Raw genomic sequence first — 20,445 nt, 5'->3', positions numbered from 1 at the left:
GGGTGTCCTCCTCCACCACATGGCATCAGGTAGTGTGGACGTGGTGCAGGTGCCACACTGTACCCATGAGGCGGAGTGTTCAGTGGCACATGATGTCCGACAGCACATTGTAGAACATACAAGGTCTCCTTTTCTGCTGTCTTCTGGTCCCCTCCTCAGTCTGATGGGCAGCAAGGTCTTGAGCCTGACCAAATGTCCCCTGTTGTTCTGGTGCAGGCTCCAGGCTGGGTTGCCTTGCTCCACTCAGCGACTGTATTAGTAAATATTATTGCCAGCTCGAGTGGCTCTATTCCAAAGTTCATCGTTACTCTGGGAGGAAAGGCAGGAGATGGTCAGTAAGATATTCCATCCCGGGACCCTCAATCCCTCCCAACACCCTTTGTCCTCATGGTGCTGGAGGCTGACAACCCTGCAACATCTCTGGTGGCATGCACCACCTCAATTAGCATAACACGTCATCGCTCAATGACCACGGGCACTGCCTGTGTCACCTCTAAATCGCCAATGGCCTCCCATCCGGCTGCACCCTCCCCTCACATCAGCAATAGTGGGTCCTTCTTGTGCTGTGGCTCATCAACACCTAAGAGTGGCATGATGGCTCCTGAATCCCCCAGTGCAGTTGGGTGGTTGCCGCTGCGAGATCTACCACTCCCGATACCCAACCCCAACCTTTAACCCTCGACAATTAAGGATTCCACCACTAATCCTGACTTGGGGAGTGAGGCAGCTGAGAGTGGTGAAGGATATATGGTGATGGCCAATTGGTTGGACGAGTATGACTTACAGGAATGTGAGAGGGCACAAATCCTTTCAAAGGCAGACGAAGGCCAGACAAATATGCACCATGGATACTCAGCCCTGCCACAATAGTCAATGCACATGAGCAGCCAGTGCATGACCTATGACTTAAATACCAACGGGGAGTCCAATATGGCCCCCCCTCCCCCCACCATTTACATGACGTCTCTATCTGCATGACATGCAGCCAGCACCTTGGTCAGCAGCTTTCAGTCTGTAGACACCCTCCTGCCCAGATCAGGAACCCTGATCACTCAGGGCATTGACAGCAACATGTGGGAGTTTGTGCTCAGCTCTCATGTAGAGAATAACAGTGACTGGGAGCTGATCCTCATGAAGAGTCCTTGCACTTTTATTTCTGAGTGGACCCTCCTGCTTGTGTGGTGAAAACTAGCTTTCAGGAAAGGCATGCAGTTCAGATGAAATTGAAAAAAGTTTGCCTTCTAAAAATAATGAGCTTAGATATAACATGTGTATTCTAGGAAAAACTTCAGAGTTTATGGAGCATGATGTGCTGTGTTAACATATGAAATGTTCTATTGATTGAGGCAACAGCTGCCAGACCTGGAGCTTATAATGGTTACTGGGATGTGCAATGGAATGTGAACATAGCCTTTAAAGCTAAGAGAGAGCAGAGCAGCCATTGCAACTTGCCTGGGCTTTGAAATTAACCTAAAAAATGAAATACTTCAAATTGTTCAGCAAGCTGAGACCAGCTACGTGACCCCCCATCCAAGTAGAAACCCCCAAACTGAACCCCTCCAGCTAAGCCTGAGCACCCCCAAGACCAGCTCCCTTGAAAGTGCCCTACCCTCCTGCGCCACGACAGCGACTGACTTGCCCTTATGCATGCTGGAGCTAAGTGCTGAGCGTTACTGACCTCTTTGTTCCCCCTCGGATCCCTTGGCGCTTTTAAGGACTAGTAGTGATTTGCGCCCCGGTGACTTCCTGGTTGGGGTGGGGGTGGGAACATTCCGGGAGGCTGGAGGATCTGGCATTGAACTCGCTAATCATATGTAAATACATGCAGATGCATGCTAGTCAGCTTCTTGCCCTTTCTGGGCAAGATCCAGTTCGCGGTGGAGAAGGACCCGGGAAGATCGTAAACCGTCTGCCACAAATCCCGTTTTTGGGCTCTCCCAGAATAGTCCCGACATAGCAGGATTTGCGCCAGCGAAACGCGGCCGGAAAATCGCCCCTATGTTTCTATTTCTCCTCCTTTTCAGTTCCTCCACCAATGCCTCCAGTGCAGTATCTGAAAACGGTGGAGATCACGCTCCCACGTATCACTTCCCGTGATGTTCCTGCTACAATGCTTCCTTCTTTCAGAGGTGCAGGCTAGCTTTAAGCCACAAAGCCGTGTTTTAAGGGGTGCTTATCATGCACGATACTGGCACCCTGCTGATGCACTCGCCAATCAATAGCAGCATTATTGATGCTGTACACTGAAAGCATCAGAAACAATAAACAGCATGGGGTGCTGCCTACTACATTGAACAGGCCCGAGTTAATCATGCATCCCAATCGCCACAGAGGCTATCGAGTTTAACTTTTGAGTCTCCACGGCCTGAGTAAGGCAATATCTTGCATTACACTCAACATTTCTGCCTCCGAGTAGTAGCCATTTTAATGGAAACCTGTCTGAACGTTGTGATTTGCTATTGCCAGATCTTCCCAAATAATTGCTTACGAAATCATTATGGCCAGAGAAAACGGCAGCTGGCTTATCTAACTTCAGCCTCTATCTATCCTCTTGAGATGACTCTCCGTATCCCTGGAAGCAACCTCAATTATTGTACTGCACTGTTGCTGAAGTCAGGATTGCTACCAGTAGGAGCACAATGAGAGGCCAGCCTTCAGAAAGTGCTGACACATAAGTTGGAGTAAGTTACCCGTGCGCATGTGGTCAGTACATCACTGGATTATAAACAGACTAGCACAACCATATAAGTTTAGTAAAGATTTTAATTATTTGAATTGAGTGCATCTGAAGATGTTACAACTGATGAATGTACAAGTTACTCAGACACAGGTTAAACCAGCACACTCATAATTAAAGTTTAATTAAAAAAATGTAATGTGACATTTGAGAGCAGCATTGACCCGAAAGATTCAGTGCCTGTATGAAAAAAGGGATACAGAACGTCATACCTAATTAAGACAACCAGAACAGCTAAGCTTAGAGTTTGTAGTGTACGCAACCTTTGATTAAAACTCAGCAAATAAGTATTTGCTTTTCTTTTAAGATATGCAAGGGAAATCTATGTTACGTTTTGAAGAACGCTTGACATTTATTCTCCACTAAAGCTGAAAAGGAAAACAGTGCTTCAGCAGTTCAAGCAAGTCTCCGCTATGGTTGCATGTTCTGGTTCATCGAAAGATACTGCTCCTTGATAGTCATGGTATGTATGTGCTTTCTTCTTCAATATTTCACTAAGTACGCAGTCATAGTCAGGATTGTGTTCCTGGCTTTGCAGCAGTTAAATCAATCACAAACCCTAAACGGAATAGGAGACCCTGGCTGTTTTGCAATTCGACCATTGATAACTCGATATTCAAACATTTTGCTCCCATTGTGAACTTTAAAAGTGGAATCAGAAAATGAACATTGGCTATTCTCCTGTTCTAGGGCTACTAAAATGCACTGTCACCTGATCAAATGAGTACTTTTCAGGATTTTATTTCCACAAAGTGAACTAACTAGAAAGAAAAGGTCCAAACGCTGGGATTTCCATGTACAGTTTCAGAAACTTTAGTCCAAATGAGTAAAATTGGGGAGAAAACTGGTTATGCAACCCATTGCTACAACCTCAATTTTATTTTTTTTCAAACGGATCGCAGTTTCATTAATGCGCATTGGGTGCTTGGTCTTGTTTATTAAAACTGTTGTTGAGCTACATTTTGGGCATCTTTTGTCTCAACGGACGTTTACACACCGGGGTTCCTTCGGTGAGGTATATGCAAACCCTGTTCCAGGTGAATGAGAAAGGAAACTGCTCCCCATCACCCAATTCTATTCTCTGTACGAAATGGCCAAAGTGCAGTAGTTACACTGAGATAGTCACAGGTAGGGTCACTGTGGTGAAAGAATCGCATACTCAGTTTACAACGCTACCAAAAGTAATTATATCCACTTAAAGAGATCAGGGATGTTTGAAAAAAGTAATAGGGATCATATTTCATTAGGTATGACACTGTATCATTAGTAATAAAGATCGATATGTCATTTGCTTAAAAGTATACCACTGTACCTGTTAATGTAATTTTGAATCACTTGAGACTTAACAATTATTAACAAACATTTAATGCAAATATATAAGAGAGAATTAGGGTCATCACATTGCAAATTGGAAACTACATGAACTTTTTCTTTCTTTGCACAGAGTTCACCAACACATGGAATAGGCCTGCAGCAAAGCTTTGGACCCTGCAATTTATTTTTTAAGGCATACGTGAAACTTCACAAGTTATTTAAAGTAACACTGCTGCATAACTGTTATATTTTAAACACACAGGGTACCTCACCAAAATATTAGTCCATCGTGATAATTACCGATGTTCACTACAATTTTAAAATAAAATAATTTAAACAGAAGAGACAGCTTTCCAGTGTGTGCAAAAGACAAAGGTCATGACCCAGTCCGCATCTGGTATGTGTGGACACTTACTCTTCTTTTCGCTACCCACCCACGGAGTTAACTTCCCGATGAAAAGGTTAATGCATTGCCCCAGAATCACGTGAGCATGAAGACACTGCCCTGCACTGAATGCTCCCGAGCTATTTACCAATTCAAGTTCACCCCCTCACAAAAAGGGCCCAAGCCAGCAAATGATTTCAACTCATGTCCTCACACTACTAGGGGCTCGTTTTCCTTGTAATCTAACGGTGCCACTGCACACACCGAACAATACGCCACATAAGCAGTAACATATGTGCAGTAATGATTTGCATTTTGGATGTCATGAGACCATCGCTATGTGTATGCTATGCAATCTGGCCGCAGCAACTCAGGTAGAAATTACAGTATTTAATTCATCCACCTCACATGAGACAACTCAGTAGTTATGACAACAGAATTAAGCTACCTCACATCCTTTGTTTTTGCATGGTGTGCCACAAAGAGGCTACACACCACGCAGCCAACACTTCAAAATAGGAGAGCACACCTGTGACATGAATGTGAGTCAGCTTAACTTAGCTGCAGTTTTTTTAAAGAAGAGCCATGAATGCTGGAAACCTGAAATCAAAATAGAAAATGCTGAAGTTACAAAGCAGGACAGACAGCACCTGAAACGATAACTGTTATTTCTGTCTCAGACGCTCACTGGGCTGCTCTGCAAATTCCACCTTTTCTGCTTTTACCTCAACCGTGCAAAGACCTTTCAGCTCTTCCTCACAGGTAGAATGTCCAGTTATCCAATACACTACAGCTTAAATTCTGTGATACGCAACAATCCTTGAACAAACAATAATCATGGAAATTCCTGAGAGGATTGGGAGTTTTGGGCGGGTATAAGAAGTACACATGATGAAGAGCTTTTATTCTGAAACTTGGTTCACCGGCTTAAGTGGAAACTGAAGAGCTGTGTGTGATTGTTGGCCATTCAGTCAAACTGAACACACCCAGTATAAGGCCAAAGGGTGGATAAGATGGGTCAGTTTCTATTGTTGGCCAGTCATTAGCACTACGGGAAAATTGACTGCTTGAAACACATCCATGAAGCACTCCGTCATCTGCTTCTACACTGTGGTATCAACACCCCATCCTTTTTATTAAAACCAGCAAGCCAAGTATTTATAACCAAGAAAGAGGTATAGGATTCTTGGAACATTTAAAACGTAATAATTATGCAGCATTGTAACTTTAGATGGAACTAAGGCATATGGGTAAACACCCTGTGCCAAATTACCTTTAAGTTGAAACATATAAATATGGTTTTAAGATTAAAGTGAATACAAGACAGTACCTAACACACACATAAGCAGTAAGGCAACAACAGTGTTGTAAACTAAAATCAACCACATTTTACCTGATTCACACTGGGGTCCATTGCTCTAGTTCAGGAGATAATCTAACATTTTTGAAACTATATAGGGCTGATATATTCAGTACCTTTCTACCACTTAGGTACTCTTTCGCACAAGGAAATTTCTCTAAATTCATTTTCTCTATTGATCACAACAATATTCAGGTCCAAATTCCTACCCTATATGGCTATATAATGCAGGATTGGATATAGTTAACACATTGGTAACTTTTGAAATTGCCTTAGAACATCAGAAAAATCTTAATGTGCTGATAAAACACGGTTCTAGCCCTGGAATCCATCTTAGTGAGTTTTCTTTTCTGAATAATGATCCATCTGTGTAGAAAGGCCATTTGTGTGTCCATTTGCAGCTATTGTAGAACCGTTTAGACAGTCTTTCCTTTTGAAAGCGCTCTTTCTCTTGTAGGTCTGAAATTGTTCAAACACAAAAGAAAAAAGAATGAATGGGGTCTCTTTTGCAAAGCATAGCACAGTGAACCCACTTGTAGGCATTTCTACTGAATGAGTACCTTGTATACAAGCAATTCTTCTTATGAACTCAGATAGAGGTGTATTTATATGCAATCCCATAATATATAAAGAAGAAGTAGTCGTTCCCCCAGTTTCTTGCATTTCATGTAACAGAATATAGTTTTGTACATAGGGTTGTGATCATGGGTAAAATGTGCCTTCTATACTGAGACTTTGGGCACGATCGAACAAAGAAACAATAGAGTCCTGTTCTGGGTGGGATTTGTGGGGTTGTTCCTGGCACCTGTAGTGGCGGGAACAACCCCGCTATTGAACCTGCACTTTTTTTTCGGGCCTCAGTGGGGAACGCCCGCTCATCAGTGCAGGAAAAGATCGGGGCGCCATTTAAACTCGACCCCTCGATGCGACCCACCAGACCACCCCCTCCCAACTCACCTGTCCTCGAGACCACCACACCCTACCTCATACGGGCGCAGGCAAAATACCACCTGGGCACCTTGGCACTGCCAGCGGCCACACTGACAGTGCCCCTGCCATCCTGATCAGGCATCAATCCAACTCCTTTATTTTCATACCAGTAATTCTTTGCCAGGCTTCACCTTGTATGTCATTATGTCTGTGAGATTTGTCATGATATTCATGTGAACATCCCAGCACATACACACACACATAATGATGGACAGATCAACGGGCCAATCAACGCACACAACACGACAGCCAATCACGTACAAGAGCATACACAGTACAAAGCAGGGAACACGACACTTCCTGGGCACTCGAGCAGGAGAGAACTCAGGGGACAGACCTCATTGCCAGCCACTCAGAGGTTCACCATGTGCTGAACACCAGAGTTTACTATGTTTATAGTTCAATGAAATAAAACTGCGTTGTACCATAAGCAACCGTGTTGGTTCGTCTGTGTGTCAGAGTACCCAACACTTCAAGATTGATCAAGTTATCTTCCGCTTTCCTTTCATAAAACTCTTTATAAACTGCTAAAAATGTGCTAGAGACCGGCTAAACTGGACTAAACTGAGTTACAGTGGGAGACTGGGAGAGCCCTCATAGAAGTTCAGAAACGGTGAATTTGTAAAAATCCAAACCTGTACTTGTGAATTTGTAACCAATCGTTTGCCTTATCAATGGGCCTCTATGGTAGAAATCTATTTTCCAGTGCCTATAATACTGCGATTTCCAAAATGATTTGAAAAAATCCTTTGAAGTCATTGTGTTTCTGCGATATGTCTTGATGCCATTTTCTGGTGTTTAAGGCCAAAGTGAAGTGAGGGAAAATTCACTCGGATGGTTTCTGAAGAACGAGACTCTGAATGAGAGGCCAACCTCTCTGGCTTATTTTAATGAAGTGTCATGGAAAGTGGGCAGAGAAGCAATATGATGTCCTTTAACTTCCAAAAAGACATGGACAAAGTTCTGGATGAAAGGCTTTCAGATAAGCTAAAGGCTGTGAAGACCCAAGGTGAATTTTTGATGTGCATAAGTATTTGGCTTAAGGGTAGAAAACAAGAAGTACTTGTTTTTATAGTTATTATGTTGCAGAGAGAGGGAGGTGTTGGGACATTGTTCTAATTTCCAATAATGCTTTAGATTCAGAAGCCCAATACAAACTGGCCAACTTTACAGGTGATAAGAGAGGCGCTGGAATCGAAGGAGGCAGATCAGAAATTAAAGAACATATTGCACAAGATATTTCTGGGGAGAACAATATCATAGGAAGCTTAATGCAAATAATTGTGAACTATATTTTATAGGAAGGAAACTGTCAATGGATGTATCCCATGTTGAAGCTAAAGTTGAATGCAATCTCGCTCATTTGGTAGACTTGAAGCTCAAAATGTTCAATCAATGAAGAGTGGCAATTAGCAAAGCGAACAGAACTTACATGCCATGAACAGTAGACTAGCAGACAGAGATAGTCCTGCTCAGGTCACAGAGTACTCTCATCAGGTCATACTTGACCATTAGTTGCACTAAGTCACAAAGAACTGACAACAGGATTTCCTGCTGGAGGCAGAGTGGAAAAGAGCCATAAAAGTGCCTGGTGTCAAATATTTGAATTATGAGAAAACACTGGATAGACCTGGGCTTTTTAACATCAAAGAAATGTGCCTGATAGTTGATCTTATATAGGTGTACAGCAGTTAACAGAATGGAAAAGGTGGGTTCGGCAGTGGTTAACACTGTTGCATCACAGCTCCAGGGACCCAGGTTCAATTCCGGCCTCGGGTAACCGTCTGTGTGGAGTTTGCACTTTCTCCCTGTGTCTGCGTGGGTTTCCTCCAGGTACTCCAGTTTCCACCCACGGTCCAAAGATGTGCAGGTTAGGTGGGTTGGCCATGTTAATTTGCCCCTTAGTGTCCACATGTTAGGTGGGGGGAGTGGGTCTAGATAGCATGCTCTTTTGGACGTTCAGTGCAGACTCGATAAGCCGACTGGCCTTCTTCTGCACTATAGGAATTCTACGATTTTTCTGAAAACTATGTGAAATTCAATTGCTGCGCTGCTGGCGGCAGCAACAGAGAACTGGCTGTCAGCAAACCACATATTTACAAACCATTGAAAGCTGTGCTTCCATTCACATCCCCCAGATACAACTGAAAGTACTAAATGGTATAGGAGGGCAGATTACTTAAATAGCTGCTTAGCATTCTCACTTACCTGAATATAGAAATTAGTGAAGAGAATAATCAGAGAGATCATATAGCCGATCTGGAAATACAGCCAGCCGCTTGGAAACCCACATGGCCAGAAAACACCAAAACTGGTCTGAACTATCGTCAGGACAAACTGGAGCTGAAAATATTAGAAACAAAAATAGAATTTGAATCTAAAAAATAATAAAGCAAAGACAAAATAAAATACTAGCTGTGGAGTATCATCCTAAACAACTGAACTGCAGAGCTATTTTATTTTATTTTTGAACTTGCCATATTAATACAGAGATTTTGGCAGGTTTTATGAATTGACGACATTGGATGTCTATCTGTGTAATGCTGAGGGGTCAGTTTGATAATTAAAGCTGAAGTTTGTAAGGAGGCCAACTTTAGTGGAGCTGATCACATATTTTGCCTTAACTGCCCAAACGTATTTACACCTCAAAACAGGGTTTCCGCTGAACCGACAGCAAAATAACTGCTGTAAGTTATTGCTGCTTGTTAGCACTGCTGACAACTCCTTTCATGATTTTCGCACGCCAAATGTCAAACTGCAAACTTTATCTTTATTTTTGAGTATCTAAATTAAGCTCGATGCCAGCCCCACAATCCAGATTCCTTCTTTAACATAGACCTCGACTTGAGAGGTCTTGTTTAAATACCCCCTATTAGATCTTTTGCTGAACATTATCTTAACAGCCCCAACATTGAATTAGCACTTCAACTACTGCCCATATTTGCTCATGAGAGTGAAAGGAGAATTGCCCCACCTATAGTCAATTATCAGCATTTTAGAAAGAGATCTTTGTCCTTTGATTGCTGTATCTAGTCAAATTGAGAATGCAATTATTTTAGAATCTGTTTGCAATTTGCTGGAAATGTAAATCAAAGAAAACATTTTTGGCATGTTCATAATGTTTTTCATGCATATGAACCACAGGAAATTTCCTCTCCACCTCAATCTCTTGCCCACAATTTTAACCCTAACTTATCCCAGCCAATAAGTGGATCTTGCTCAAAAATCGCACCCTTCAAGTGAAACCTCAGGGGTAATGTTCCACTTCTCTGCCTAGTCACTAATCTAGTGGAGGAGCCTGCTGGTCTATGGATTTCAACAAGATGAAAATCGGGCAAGTTCAACGCTCCCCCACCCCTTTGTCTCTCTCCTCACCCCTATCACTTCTGCATTGCTTAACTCATCTCACATTTTGCAGCGCATCACTCTTTTGGGAATCTGAATCACAGATCTATTACTCCAAATATATCCAAATCTTACTTAACGCTGAACACTTTCGTCTCACCATTCCATTTATTCCAATTATTGGTATAAAACTGCTCAGTTTGATTCCTTCTCTTGCCATCCTAAGTTTTCCTCAATACACAAGTTAAACATTCCCAGCTGAAGCATTCACTCCTTCCACTGCTGAGGCACACACTGAGGTGCATACCATCTACAAAATGCACTGCAGCAACTCACCAGCTCCTTAGACAACACCTTCCAAACCCATGGCCTCTACCACCTAGAAGGACAAGGGCAGCAGATGGATGGGAACACCACCATCTGGAAGTTCCCCTCCAAGCTACACCCCCCCCCCCCCAACTTTGAAATATGTTGCTGTTCCTTCACAGGCGTTGGGTCAAAATCCTGGAACACCCTCCCTAACAGCACTGTGGGTGTTCCTACACCACATGGACTGCAGCAGTTCAAGAAGGCAGCCTGACCACGACCATCTCAAGGCTCATTAGGAATTGGTGATAATGACCTCAAATAATACTTGGTTTAAAAACATTACATAGATTTTGCGGTCAGTGGTGGAGGAACAGCACTCATCGTTCACTATGCTGAAAGCTGCCCACAGAGCTTTTGCCAGCTATTGAGGATCACTTTGTGTCTGATCTAGCACAATGCTTTCTACAGAGGACCTTTGGCATTCATAAACTAGGCTGTTCAACCAATAATCTGAAGGATTATAATGAAAACAAAATACTGTGGATGCTGGAAATCTGAAATAAAAACAGAAAGTACTGGATAAACTCAGTAGTTCTATAAAGAGTCATATGAACTCGAAACATTAACTCTGTTTCTCTCTCCATAGATGCTGCCAGATCTGCTGAGTTTATACAGCATTTTCTCTTTTTATATCTGAAGGATCATCACTGATTTAAATCACATACAGAAAGCAAAATACTGCGAAAGATGGATGTGATTAAGAGACAGCGACAGACAGAAAAATTAAATAAAACATTTAAAAATCTCGAACAATAATTAAAATTCTGAAGGAATGAGACTCCACAACTTTAAAGTTGAATTTTCAGCATCAGAGAAGCTGTATGGCTGCAATAATGACTGATTACACTGTTAAAAACTCACTTGCACCTGAATGCACCAGCCTTAACTTTTCTTGGCATGTTCAGTCGATAACTACGGGTAAGTACAGCCATTTCATGCCCTTGTAATTGGCGAGGTATTGTTCCAGCACAGCACATGGAAGAGCAACAACTACTCATATTTATGTAGCACATTTTATGTTCCAAGGCATTTCACCTGAATGTTATTAAACAAAACTTGACACTGAGCATATAGGGAGTTATTAAGACAGCTGACCAAATCTTTGGTCAAAGCAGCACCTTCGGAGAAAAGAAAGAAACAGAAGGCGAGGGAGGGAAAGATTTAGAGAGTGAATTTCAAGCCTAGGGTCTTGGAAGCTGAAGGCATTACAAGTAATAGAATATAGAACATACAGTGCAGAAGGAGGCCATTCGGCCCATTGAGTCTGCACCGACCCACTTAAGCCTTCCCTTCCACCCTATCCCCGTACCCCAATAACCCCTCCTAACCTTTTTGGTCACTAAGGGCAATTTATCATGGCCAATCCACCTAACCTGCCCGTCTTTGGACTGTGGGAGGAAACCGGATCACCCGGAGGAAACCCACACAGACACGGGAGAACGTGCAGTCTCCGCACAGACAGTGACCCAGCGGGAATCGAACCTGGGTCCCTGGCGCTGTGAAGCCACAGTGCTATCCACTTGCGCTGCCCATAGTGGAATGATTAAAACCATGGAAGCTAAAGAGGCCAGAATTAGGTGAGCACAGATAACTCAGAAGATTGTAGGGTTGGTGGAGATTACAGAGCTAGAAGAGGCAAGCCCATGGAGAGATCTGAAGCTAAGGGTGAGAATTTTAAAAGTGAGGCATTGCTTAACCGGGTGCTAATTTAGGTCAGTGAGCAGAAGGGTTGCTGGGAGAATGGGGCGTGGTGCATGTTAGAAGATGGGCAGCCGTGTTTTAGATGACCTCAGGTTGACAGAGAGTAGAACATGGGAGACCAGCCAGGAATGCACTGGAATAGTCGAGTCTAGAGGTAACAATGGAATGATTGAGTGTTTCAGCAGCAGATATGCTGAGGTAGGGGACATTTTCAGGCAACGTTATTGTAGTGGAAATAAATGGACTTAGACCAGGATTTTCCAGTTCCATCCACAAAGCAGGACCAGAAATTCTCACATTAAGTCAATGGACCTTTGGCTGGTCAGTCACATTTTCTGCTCCGGGCAGGACTGGAAAACCATGGTCTTAGTTGGGTGCAGCTATGTGGGCAGAGGCACATCTGGAGGTCAAATAGAACGGCAAGATTGCAAACAGTCTGCCTCAGCCAGTTGCTGGGGAGAGGGATGGAGTTGGTCGTTTGAGACTTTCCTGTCATAAACGACCGGTCAACAAATCCACCATACTACACAGGAATATAGACTTAGTAGGTTCTTTGGCCCTTCAAACCTGTCCCACCATTCAATGAGATAATCTGTCTAACTCTGCCTTGAATCAATTCAATGACCCAGCCTCCACTACTTTCTGGGGAAGAGAATTCCACAGACTAACAACCCTCAGAGAGAAAAGGAAATCCTCACTTCTGTCTTAAAAGTGAGGCTTCTTATTTTTAACTTGTGTCCCCCGGCTCTATCTCTCCCACAAGAGGAAACATCCACCTGGCATCAAGTGCCCACAGGACCATGTACGTTTCAATCAGGTTACATCTCATTCTTTTGAACTCCAGTGGGTCTTGGCCCAACCTATTCAACCTTCCTGCACACGATAAGCCCCTCATCCCAGGAATGAGTCGGGTCGGCCTTCTTTCAACTGCTTCTAACGCAATCATATCCTTTTTCAAATAAGGAGACCAGGCTCCGTAATGTAATTCTTGCATGTGACCATCCTTACACGTATGTGCTGTTGAAAAATATTTGTTCCTTATGTTTTACGTATTTTGCTAATCTTCTTGCGTTTATAAATGTACTTAAATGGTTGTTACCATTTGACCTCTGGAGGTCATCGACACTTCACATACCTTGGATCAAAACTACCAGCAACCTGTCTCTTGATGCCAAATCAGCACCAGGATTTTCCAAGGCTGCAGCTGCCAACATCAATAAGTCGAGTGTGGAGCAACAGCAAACGAACAAATGAAAGCTTGATGTGTACAAGGCTTGTTTTATCAGCATCCTTCTATACAGTAGCCAGGCACGCACAACTTATCTAAGTCAAGAAAAGCGGCTCAACAGCTTCTGCCACTCAGACGAATACTGGGCATCTCCTGGCAGCACAAAGTGCCAAACATGAAAGAACACCTGATGCAGAGATCCCCATCATGTTTACCCTCTCAACAGTGACTCCATTGGCTGGGTCATATGAGCTGTATGAATGACGGCCGCATCCCCAAAGACTTGCTCTACGGCGAGCCTGCCATCGGCACGAGGCCAACGGGCCACTCATGTCTGTGGTAAAAGGGTGTCTGAAAGTGAAAGTTCCGGTTGCCCGGGGTCGAAGTCGATGCATGGGAATTCCTCGCTACTGGACTCAAGCAGTCAGGAAGGGCATGTGAAAACCAGAGGACAAAAGAGATGACCAGACCACGGAAAAGAGAGCCCACCCAAAGGAAAAGAAGATCAGTTGACCTCAGGCCAATGCTCTTTACCTATGCCAGCTGCAGGAGGAAATGCCACCCATGAATCAGCCTTTGCAGCCACAACAGACGGTATTCAATACAGAAGTGACAAACGGGCGCAGTCCATCATCTCTCAAGGCAGATGAGTGCCAAAGTATTTAACTCTCCAACTGTCTTCAATCTCCATGGTCTCTTACACTGTGGACATTTCAGAGAAGTACAGATTCCATAACCTCCTCTCCCCTAAAAGATTATATCAAACTTCACCGTTTCACTTCTCGATTTGGGGAATTAAAGGGTTCTTCATGTCACAATTTCCTCTCAGTCTGAAAAGAGTCCACATCTTTTTGCACCCATGAACCTGCTGGACTAGATTGACTTGTTTTCTCTCCCGACGTTATTTTTCCAGATTTGTGCGATGCACTGTCAGAATCATTTTCTGTTTCTCTTTGCCACCCACATTTTTTAAGATATGGCACTGTCATTTTATTACAGGCTAGCACATAGATAATTAACACTTGGTTACCATCTAGGAGTTGTATAGATAGTTACCAATTGTGAAATGCGCCGTGCTGTATATAGCAGCACGGAGATCAGATATGGTGTGAGGGGGGGAGAAAACTGCAGGGTTTCCACCAGGTGCTCCGGTTTCCTCCCACAGTCCAAATGCGTGCAGATTAGGTGGATTGGCCATGATAAATTGCCCTTAGTGACCAAAAAGATTAGGAGGGGTTCTTGGGTTACGGGGATAGGGTGGAAGTGAGGGCTTAAGTGGGTTGGTGCAGACTCGATGGGCTGAATGGCCTTCTTCTGCACTGTATGTTCTATGTACTATGTAACAGCTCTCTGCTATTGACAGATATCCATTAAAAAAATATGCACAAGATAAGACAATACCAGGAACATGACTTTACTCCCAACTTGCAGGTGGCTAAGTACAATGATGTTTACTTACCAATTGTCCTTGAGTAATGTATTTCTTCCACCAAAGATAAGGTCGCATGGCTGGGATAGCAGAAAGACCATAATAGGAATACATCAGCACATGAATGAAACTGTTGAGGGTGGCCCCAAAGAAAGCTGCAAGCACAGGTAGAGAGTGTCAGTTGAAAACAACTGAAATGCATGCAAGAAAATACATCAATGTTAAAATCTGGAGAATATGGAAGAAAGCCAAGAAACTCTAGTCATGAAAAGCAGTGTGTACAATCATTTCAAAGGGATCCAATATGCATTCTCATCCTCCTGAGTTCAGTAGATATGAGGCACTGTTACCAACTCTGAAAAGATAGAGTTTACATTTGGGAGTTTAGGAGTTTACATTCCCATACCAGCCTCCCCGAACAGGCGCCGGAATGTGGTGACTCGGGGCTTTTCACAGTAACTTAATTTGAAGCCTACTTGTGACAATAAGCAATTTTCATTTTTTTTTTCACATTGTGAAATTTTAGAAGGTGTTATGATTCCGAATAAGTTCTGGTTGCATAGTAAAAGCACAATCACCATCACTCAGGACATTACATTGTGATACAATGGATTTTCTTCTAGATGGGTTCATAAGTGCAGAGTCAACACGTACTATTGGATTTCTAAACCGGAATCTAAATTTTATAAGCACACAGTAGGAAACATCGCAACAGACCAAATTTTAGGGGCAATGCTTCAAATTCAGCTTTTTGGGTTCCCTAAGATCTGGACTTTATAAGTTGAATCACTTCTTCAAGCCTGTTTTTAATTTCTCATATATATATATATATATATATATATATATATGTCCACCACCAACTGGATTGTCTACATGACAGAAACACAAAAGATCACAAGCATCAGATGGATGTTTTGCCAGCTCTGTGTGAAGAATTTGACAGGCCCTACACACTGTCAACACAATCTGCACACTCCTCTCAATTAACAGACAGTAGGAAATGTGACAAGGTGTGAAAAATGACATCTCATTTGCAATTAGCAATGACTGAACAGCAAATGCACTGGATGTTTTGTGTTTCAGCTTTTGTATGGCACTGTTCATTTTTTAAACGGCTATGTACACCTAAATCAAAACGGGCCAGAGAGGTCAAATAGGTTCATTGAGCATCCTAACCACATGGGTATAAAGGATAGTAAAGAACATTATTCAACTAACAAGAGGTACCTCGACCGCATAAAGAGGCAATAAAAATTTAACAACCTCCATTTGATCTGTGGATTAAGGAAAGGCAATCATGGATTGTATTTTATGTTTAAATGGATGCTTTACGATCATTTCGAGCAAGCCAGTTTTTCAATTCAAAGAAAATTTAAATTTAATTAAAAATTATTTTCAAGTAAACCATTTCAGAACACACAGATGCTTGGTTATTAAATTTGTAAAACTGTCAATTTGAAAAGGAATACCGCATCTTCAAAGAGCAACTAAACCCAAAATAGCCAGAATTACTTTTTTTATTAGTTTCCTTGCAACATTCATTCATGAAAAGTTTGCATTTATAAACCGTACATGGCAGGCCCAGTCACTGTTTCACACTGAATACAGACATCAGTTCAGAGGCAATGGCAGTAGAGTTCACAAAGTGGGGAGGGTGGGAGGGGGGGACTATTAAAGCTCCGAATTTCTGCCGCTGAGTTGTTGGAACTTTGGAGGAAGTGTTTGCGTGGGTAAACAGGATTACCGCTGCACTTCTGACAAAGGTATATGGCGCAGTGGCGAAAAAAAGTTCCAAATAAATTCAGTGCCAAAGTTTCAACCTACTGCATTGAGCAGAGGAATAAAATAAAATGTCCATCAGGCCTGGATTTAGTTGCCCTTCAAAAAAAATAAATCTCCTAAAAGAAAAAGAAAGACCATTAGCTCTCTTACAGTGACCACAGGGCACCCAGTTCATAACAAACCACCAGATGTTGAACATGGTGGCGTGGTGATAGACATGCAGAACTGTGATCTGATGGTAGTTCTTTCGTAAAATGAAGAAAAAAGTGTCCATGAACTCTATGACTTTAGAGAAGTAGTACCACCATAGCACACGGATAATCTGTGGAAAAGAGGGAATAACGCTCAAATATAGTTGATCATGCACGCATCATAAAAACCATCTGGCTAATAACTTGTGCCTTTTCATGTTCATCAATTCATTTGTTGTCCAGAGGCAAATCATTTGATCAAGTAGGTTGTAAAACATCATGGGACAAATGTCATTGTGCCATCTGGCACATTCTGTGCTTCACAGAGGACAATAAATGGAAGTTGTCAACAGTAGTACCAAATAAAAATGTTCTTCCAATCTCTATCCTGTCAGGATGGGTCAGTTTGGCCACACAAGAATTCAAAATGAGATCAAAAATCTTCTGACTAAGACGGGATCGCAAAGAGAGGGCTTATATTCTGAAGCAGCGAAAAAGGGCACAACTGCTCTTTTTCCCTTCAGACATTCCAGATTTTAGACGGGATCCTCATTCCGAGGCTTTTGTGGCACATGCTCTAAAATCAAACACCAGCATTTAAATCATTGAATAAAAAATACTAAGTTTTGTGTTACTGCAGGTATTTACTGCAGACAATATACTATTGCACTATTACAGCAACATATAGGCTATTTCATTATATTTAAATAGCAGTAAAACCAAAAACAACTTAGTTGAATTTCCAATAATAACACCAGGCCCTGTATCACAACATTAGAGGTTTAGCACAGGTTATTATAAATTCACAGAAGCCTAGAAATTTCTCTGACAGAAATCCAAATTAGCATCACTTATGTTAATCTAGGGAATAAAGATCATGTAAGAGATAGTCATATTGCACAATGTGACTACTACATAATGGAAGGGCTAATCACATCAGAGTTCCAGTCATCCCGGACAGAGCATGCTTACAGCGCAAACTAGTCTTTCAAACGGGGCAAAGAAGGCGTGTCCAGATGTTCTGAGAGCATGTGGGGTGCAGCAGCAGAGGGTGAGCAGTGAATGAAACGTGGATTTAGCTTTCAGGTCTTCTGAGTAGCTGGTAGAAGGTGCAACACATTGGGAGGTACTGTCACCCCCGCCCCCACCCCCACCCCCTCCCCAGATGATGTGGCTGACTACGCATGATAGGATGCAGCTTGAGAGAGTAAATACTCTGCCAAACTTGCTGAACCTGGGAGGATCTCTGCAAGACTTGAGTATAATCCATAAAGGTAATTAATATGCAGCAGAGGCATCTGTCAAAAGATTGGCGTGCACTTGTCATAAATGGAAATGAAAAGAACTCAGCCCTGACAAACTGATTATGCAGAACAGCTTACCCATGAGAAAAGATTACGAGGAAGTTAACAAGTGCATTGGTGCGCTGAGAACAAAAAAACAAGGAGGCCAATGAGATGAATGTGAAGGATAAATACAGGAAACAACTGATACTGAAGAGGATAAGGAGATTATGCTATCAAGTCCATAGAAACCTGTGCACCTAAATCTGGAATAAAAAGCTAGGGTATAGGTTTCTGCCCATCGTTGAAATTATCGCAGGGGGACAGATAATTTGACGGACCACTTAAAGGTCTGTTGACCTTGGACGGGAATTGCTGTTCTTGAGGTGGGTGTGAACCCAAAGTCCCGCCCCTTAGCTCAATAGTGGTGACCACAAAACTACTGTAATGCCACACTACTGGTTTGATTCACTAATGTCCATCAGAGAAGAAAATCTGCCATTCCTACGTGGTCCAGTCTGTATGTGACTCCAGACCCACAGCGATGTGTTGCAGCAGCATTCAAGAAGCTCAGCACCATCCAGGTCAGGATCCAATTGCACCAGTGTGTACTCACCCACATGATGCAGCAACTGGCCAAGGCTCCTTAAACAGGACCTTCTAAGCCTGTAAACTCTACCACCTCGAAGAACAAGGGTGCAGCAGATGCATGGGGGCTCCACCACTTGGAAGCTCCTCCCTAACTCACACACATCTTGGGAGAGATTCTCTGGTTCCCCAGCCTTGTGTTTCATGGCAGAGTGGCGTATGCTGACGGCGAGATTCTCCATTCCCACTGCCTGTTGATGGGATTTCCCATTGAAGCCACCCCATGGTGCCGGGAAACCTGCAGGCGGGAGTGTGCTGCGAGCGGAAAAAGAGAATTCCGATGGCCAGAGAATTCCGGCCCTTCTCTTGGAATGAGACCACTGATCCTCCAGTGTCATTGAGTCAAATACCTGGGAGATCTCTTCCTAACTGCACTATGGGTGTACCTATACCATATAGACTGCCATGGTTCAAGAAAGGGGTTTGTCACCATGTTCTCGAGGGCAATTAGGGATGGGTGGCAAATGCTTGCGTTGTCAGCTATACTCACGTATCATAAATGAACAAAATAAATTGCAGCATGAATTCAGATAATCATTTTGGAGAGTAAGTGAATTTAGCAGGATATATCAAATTCCCTTAGAAAGCCTAATATTTCACACAGGCAACGCTACTCCTGATATTTACTGCGCGCTATGCATTCTTAGTTTACATGCAGGCACTGGCAGCAATACCAGACAAGGCAAATTATGTTCACCCAGCTGTCAAATGAGAAATTACTGGTGGTGAGAGCAGAGCTGGAGTGTTAGACACTAAGCTGGAGGATGTATACCATAATGTTCATGAGTATAATGCTGCTTCAATGAGATATTCTGAACATCACACACAGTGATGACGATTAACAGTTCTGATGAAAGGTCATCGACCAGGAATATTAACTCTGTTTCTCTTTCCACTGATACTGCCAGAACTGAAGGGCATTTTTGGCATTTTGTGCTTTTATTTTCTCTGTCAGTGTTCATTCCTCAAAGACATCACAGGAACAGATTGTCTGGTCATCATTGCATTTCTGTTTGTAGGAACTTGCAGTACGCAAATTGGCTACTGAATTTCCTGTCTTACAATAGTGGCCACAAATGGCTGAGGAGCAAGTTTAGGTTGTCCTGAGGTCCTGAAAGGTACTATATAAATGCAAGGTTTCATGGCATCCAGAGTTAATATTGAGCATTCCCACAGCTGCTCCTTACTGACTGTACATCACTGCACCTCTGGTGGGTCTGTCCTGACGGTGACATGCCCAGGGATGGTGATGGAGGAATGTAGCATGTTGACAGAAAGATATGGGGCTGGATTCCCCGACTCTGAGGCTTTGTCCGCACGCCGGCGTGAGAATGGTGGGATTTTACGGCAGGCAAAATGGCGTAAAACGATTCCCCGTTTTGCTGGGGGTTAGCATGCCGGAAGTGTAGAGCACACGGCTCTAGCTGCCGTTACGGCCCGGAGAATTGCCGGGACACCGAAAAGATAGGCCACCCACAGATCGCGCGCGCCCGCAGATCGATGGCCCCCAATCTGTAGCCTGGCCGTCCTGGAGGCCCCCCCCCCCCCCCCCCGTGAATGAACCACCAGCTCTCCACCAGGGCGGCTGCGGATTGAGTCGGGAACTCGGCCAGCTGCACTTGGTGGATCGCCGTGGGGACCTCTTTCAATGGCCCCCGACCAGCACCGCTGTGATTCCAGGGA

General features: G+C 43.3%; 1 protein-coding gene across 2 annotated transcripts in view; it reads right to left on the bottom strand.

Moving 5' to 3' along the window:
- Positions 1–2,745: 2,745 nt before the first annotated feature.
- The window catches only part of elovl5 (ELOVL fatty acid elongase 5), a 200,200-nt gene continuing 182,500 nt past the window's right edge, over positions 2,746–20,445 (bottom strand). For both annotated transcript variants that reach the window (XM_072498586.1, XM_072498587.1), the window contains 4 exons: positions 16,791–16,962; positions 14,889–15,013; positions 8,995–9,129; positions 2,746–6,255 (listed from right to left, as the gene is read on the bottom strand). In XM_072498586.1, the coding sequence (XP_072354687.1) occupies positions 6,130–6,255; positions 8,995–9,129; positions 14,889–15,013; positions 16,791–16,962 (558 nt within the window). In that variant the 3' untranslated portion in view covers positions 2,746–6,129. The remainder of the gene's footprint in view (positions 6,256–8,994; positions 9,130–14,888; positions 15,014–16,790; positions 16,963–20,445) is intronic.

This window comes from Scyliorhinus torazame, chromosome 4, assembly GCF_047496885.1.
Source record: "Scyliorhinus torazame isolate Kashiwa2021f chromosome 4, sScyTor2.1, whole genome shotgun sequence".
Classification (NCBI taxonomy): domain Eukaryota; kingdom Metazoa; phylum Chordata; class Chondrichthyes; order Carcharhiniformes; family Scyliorhinidae; genus Scyliorhinus; species Scyliorhinus torazame.
This window is presented reverse-complemented; position numbering and strand designations above follow the sequence as displayed.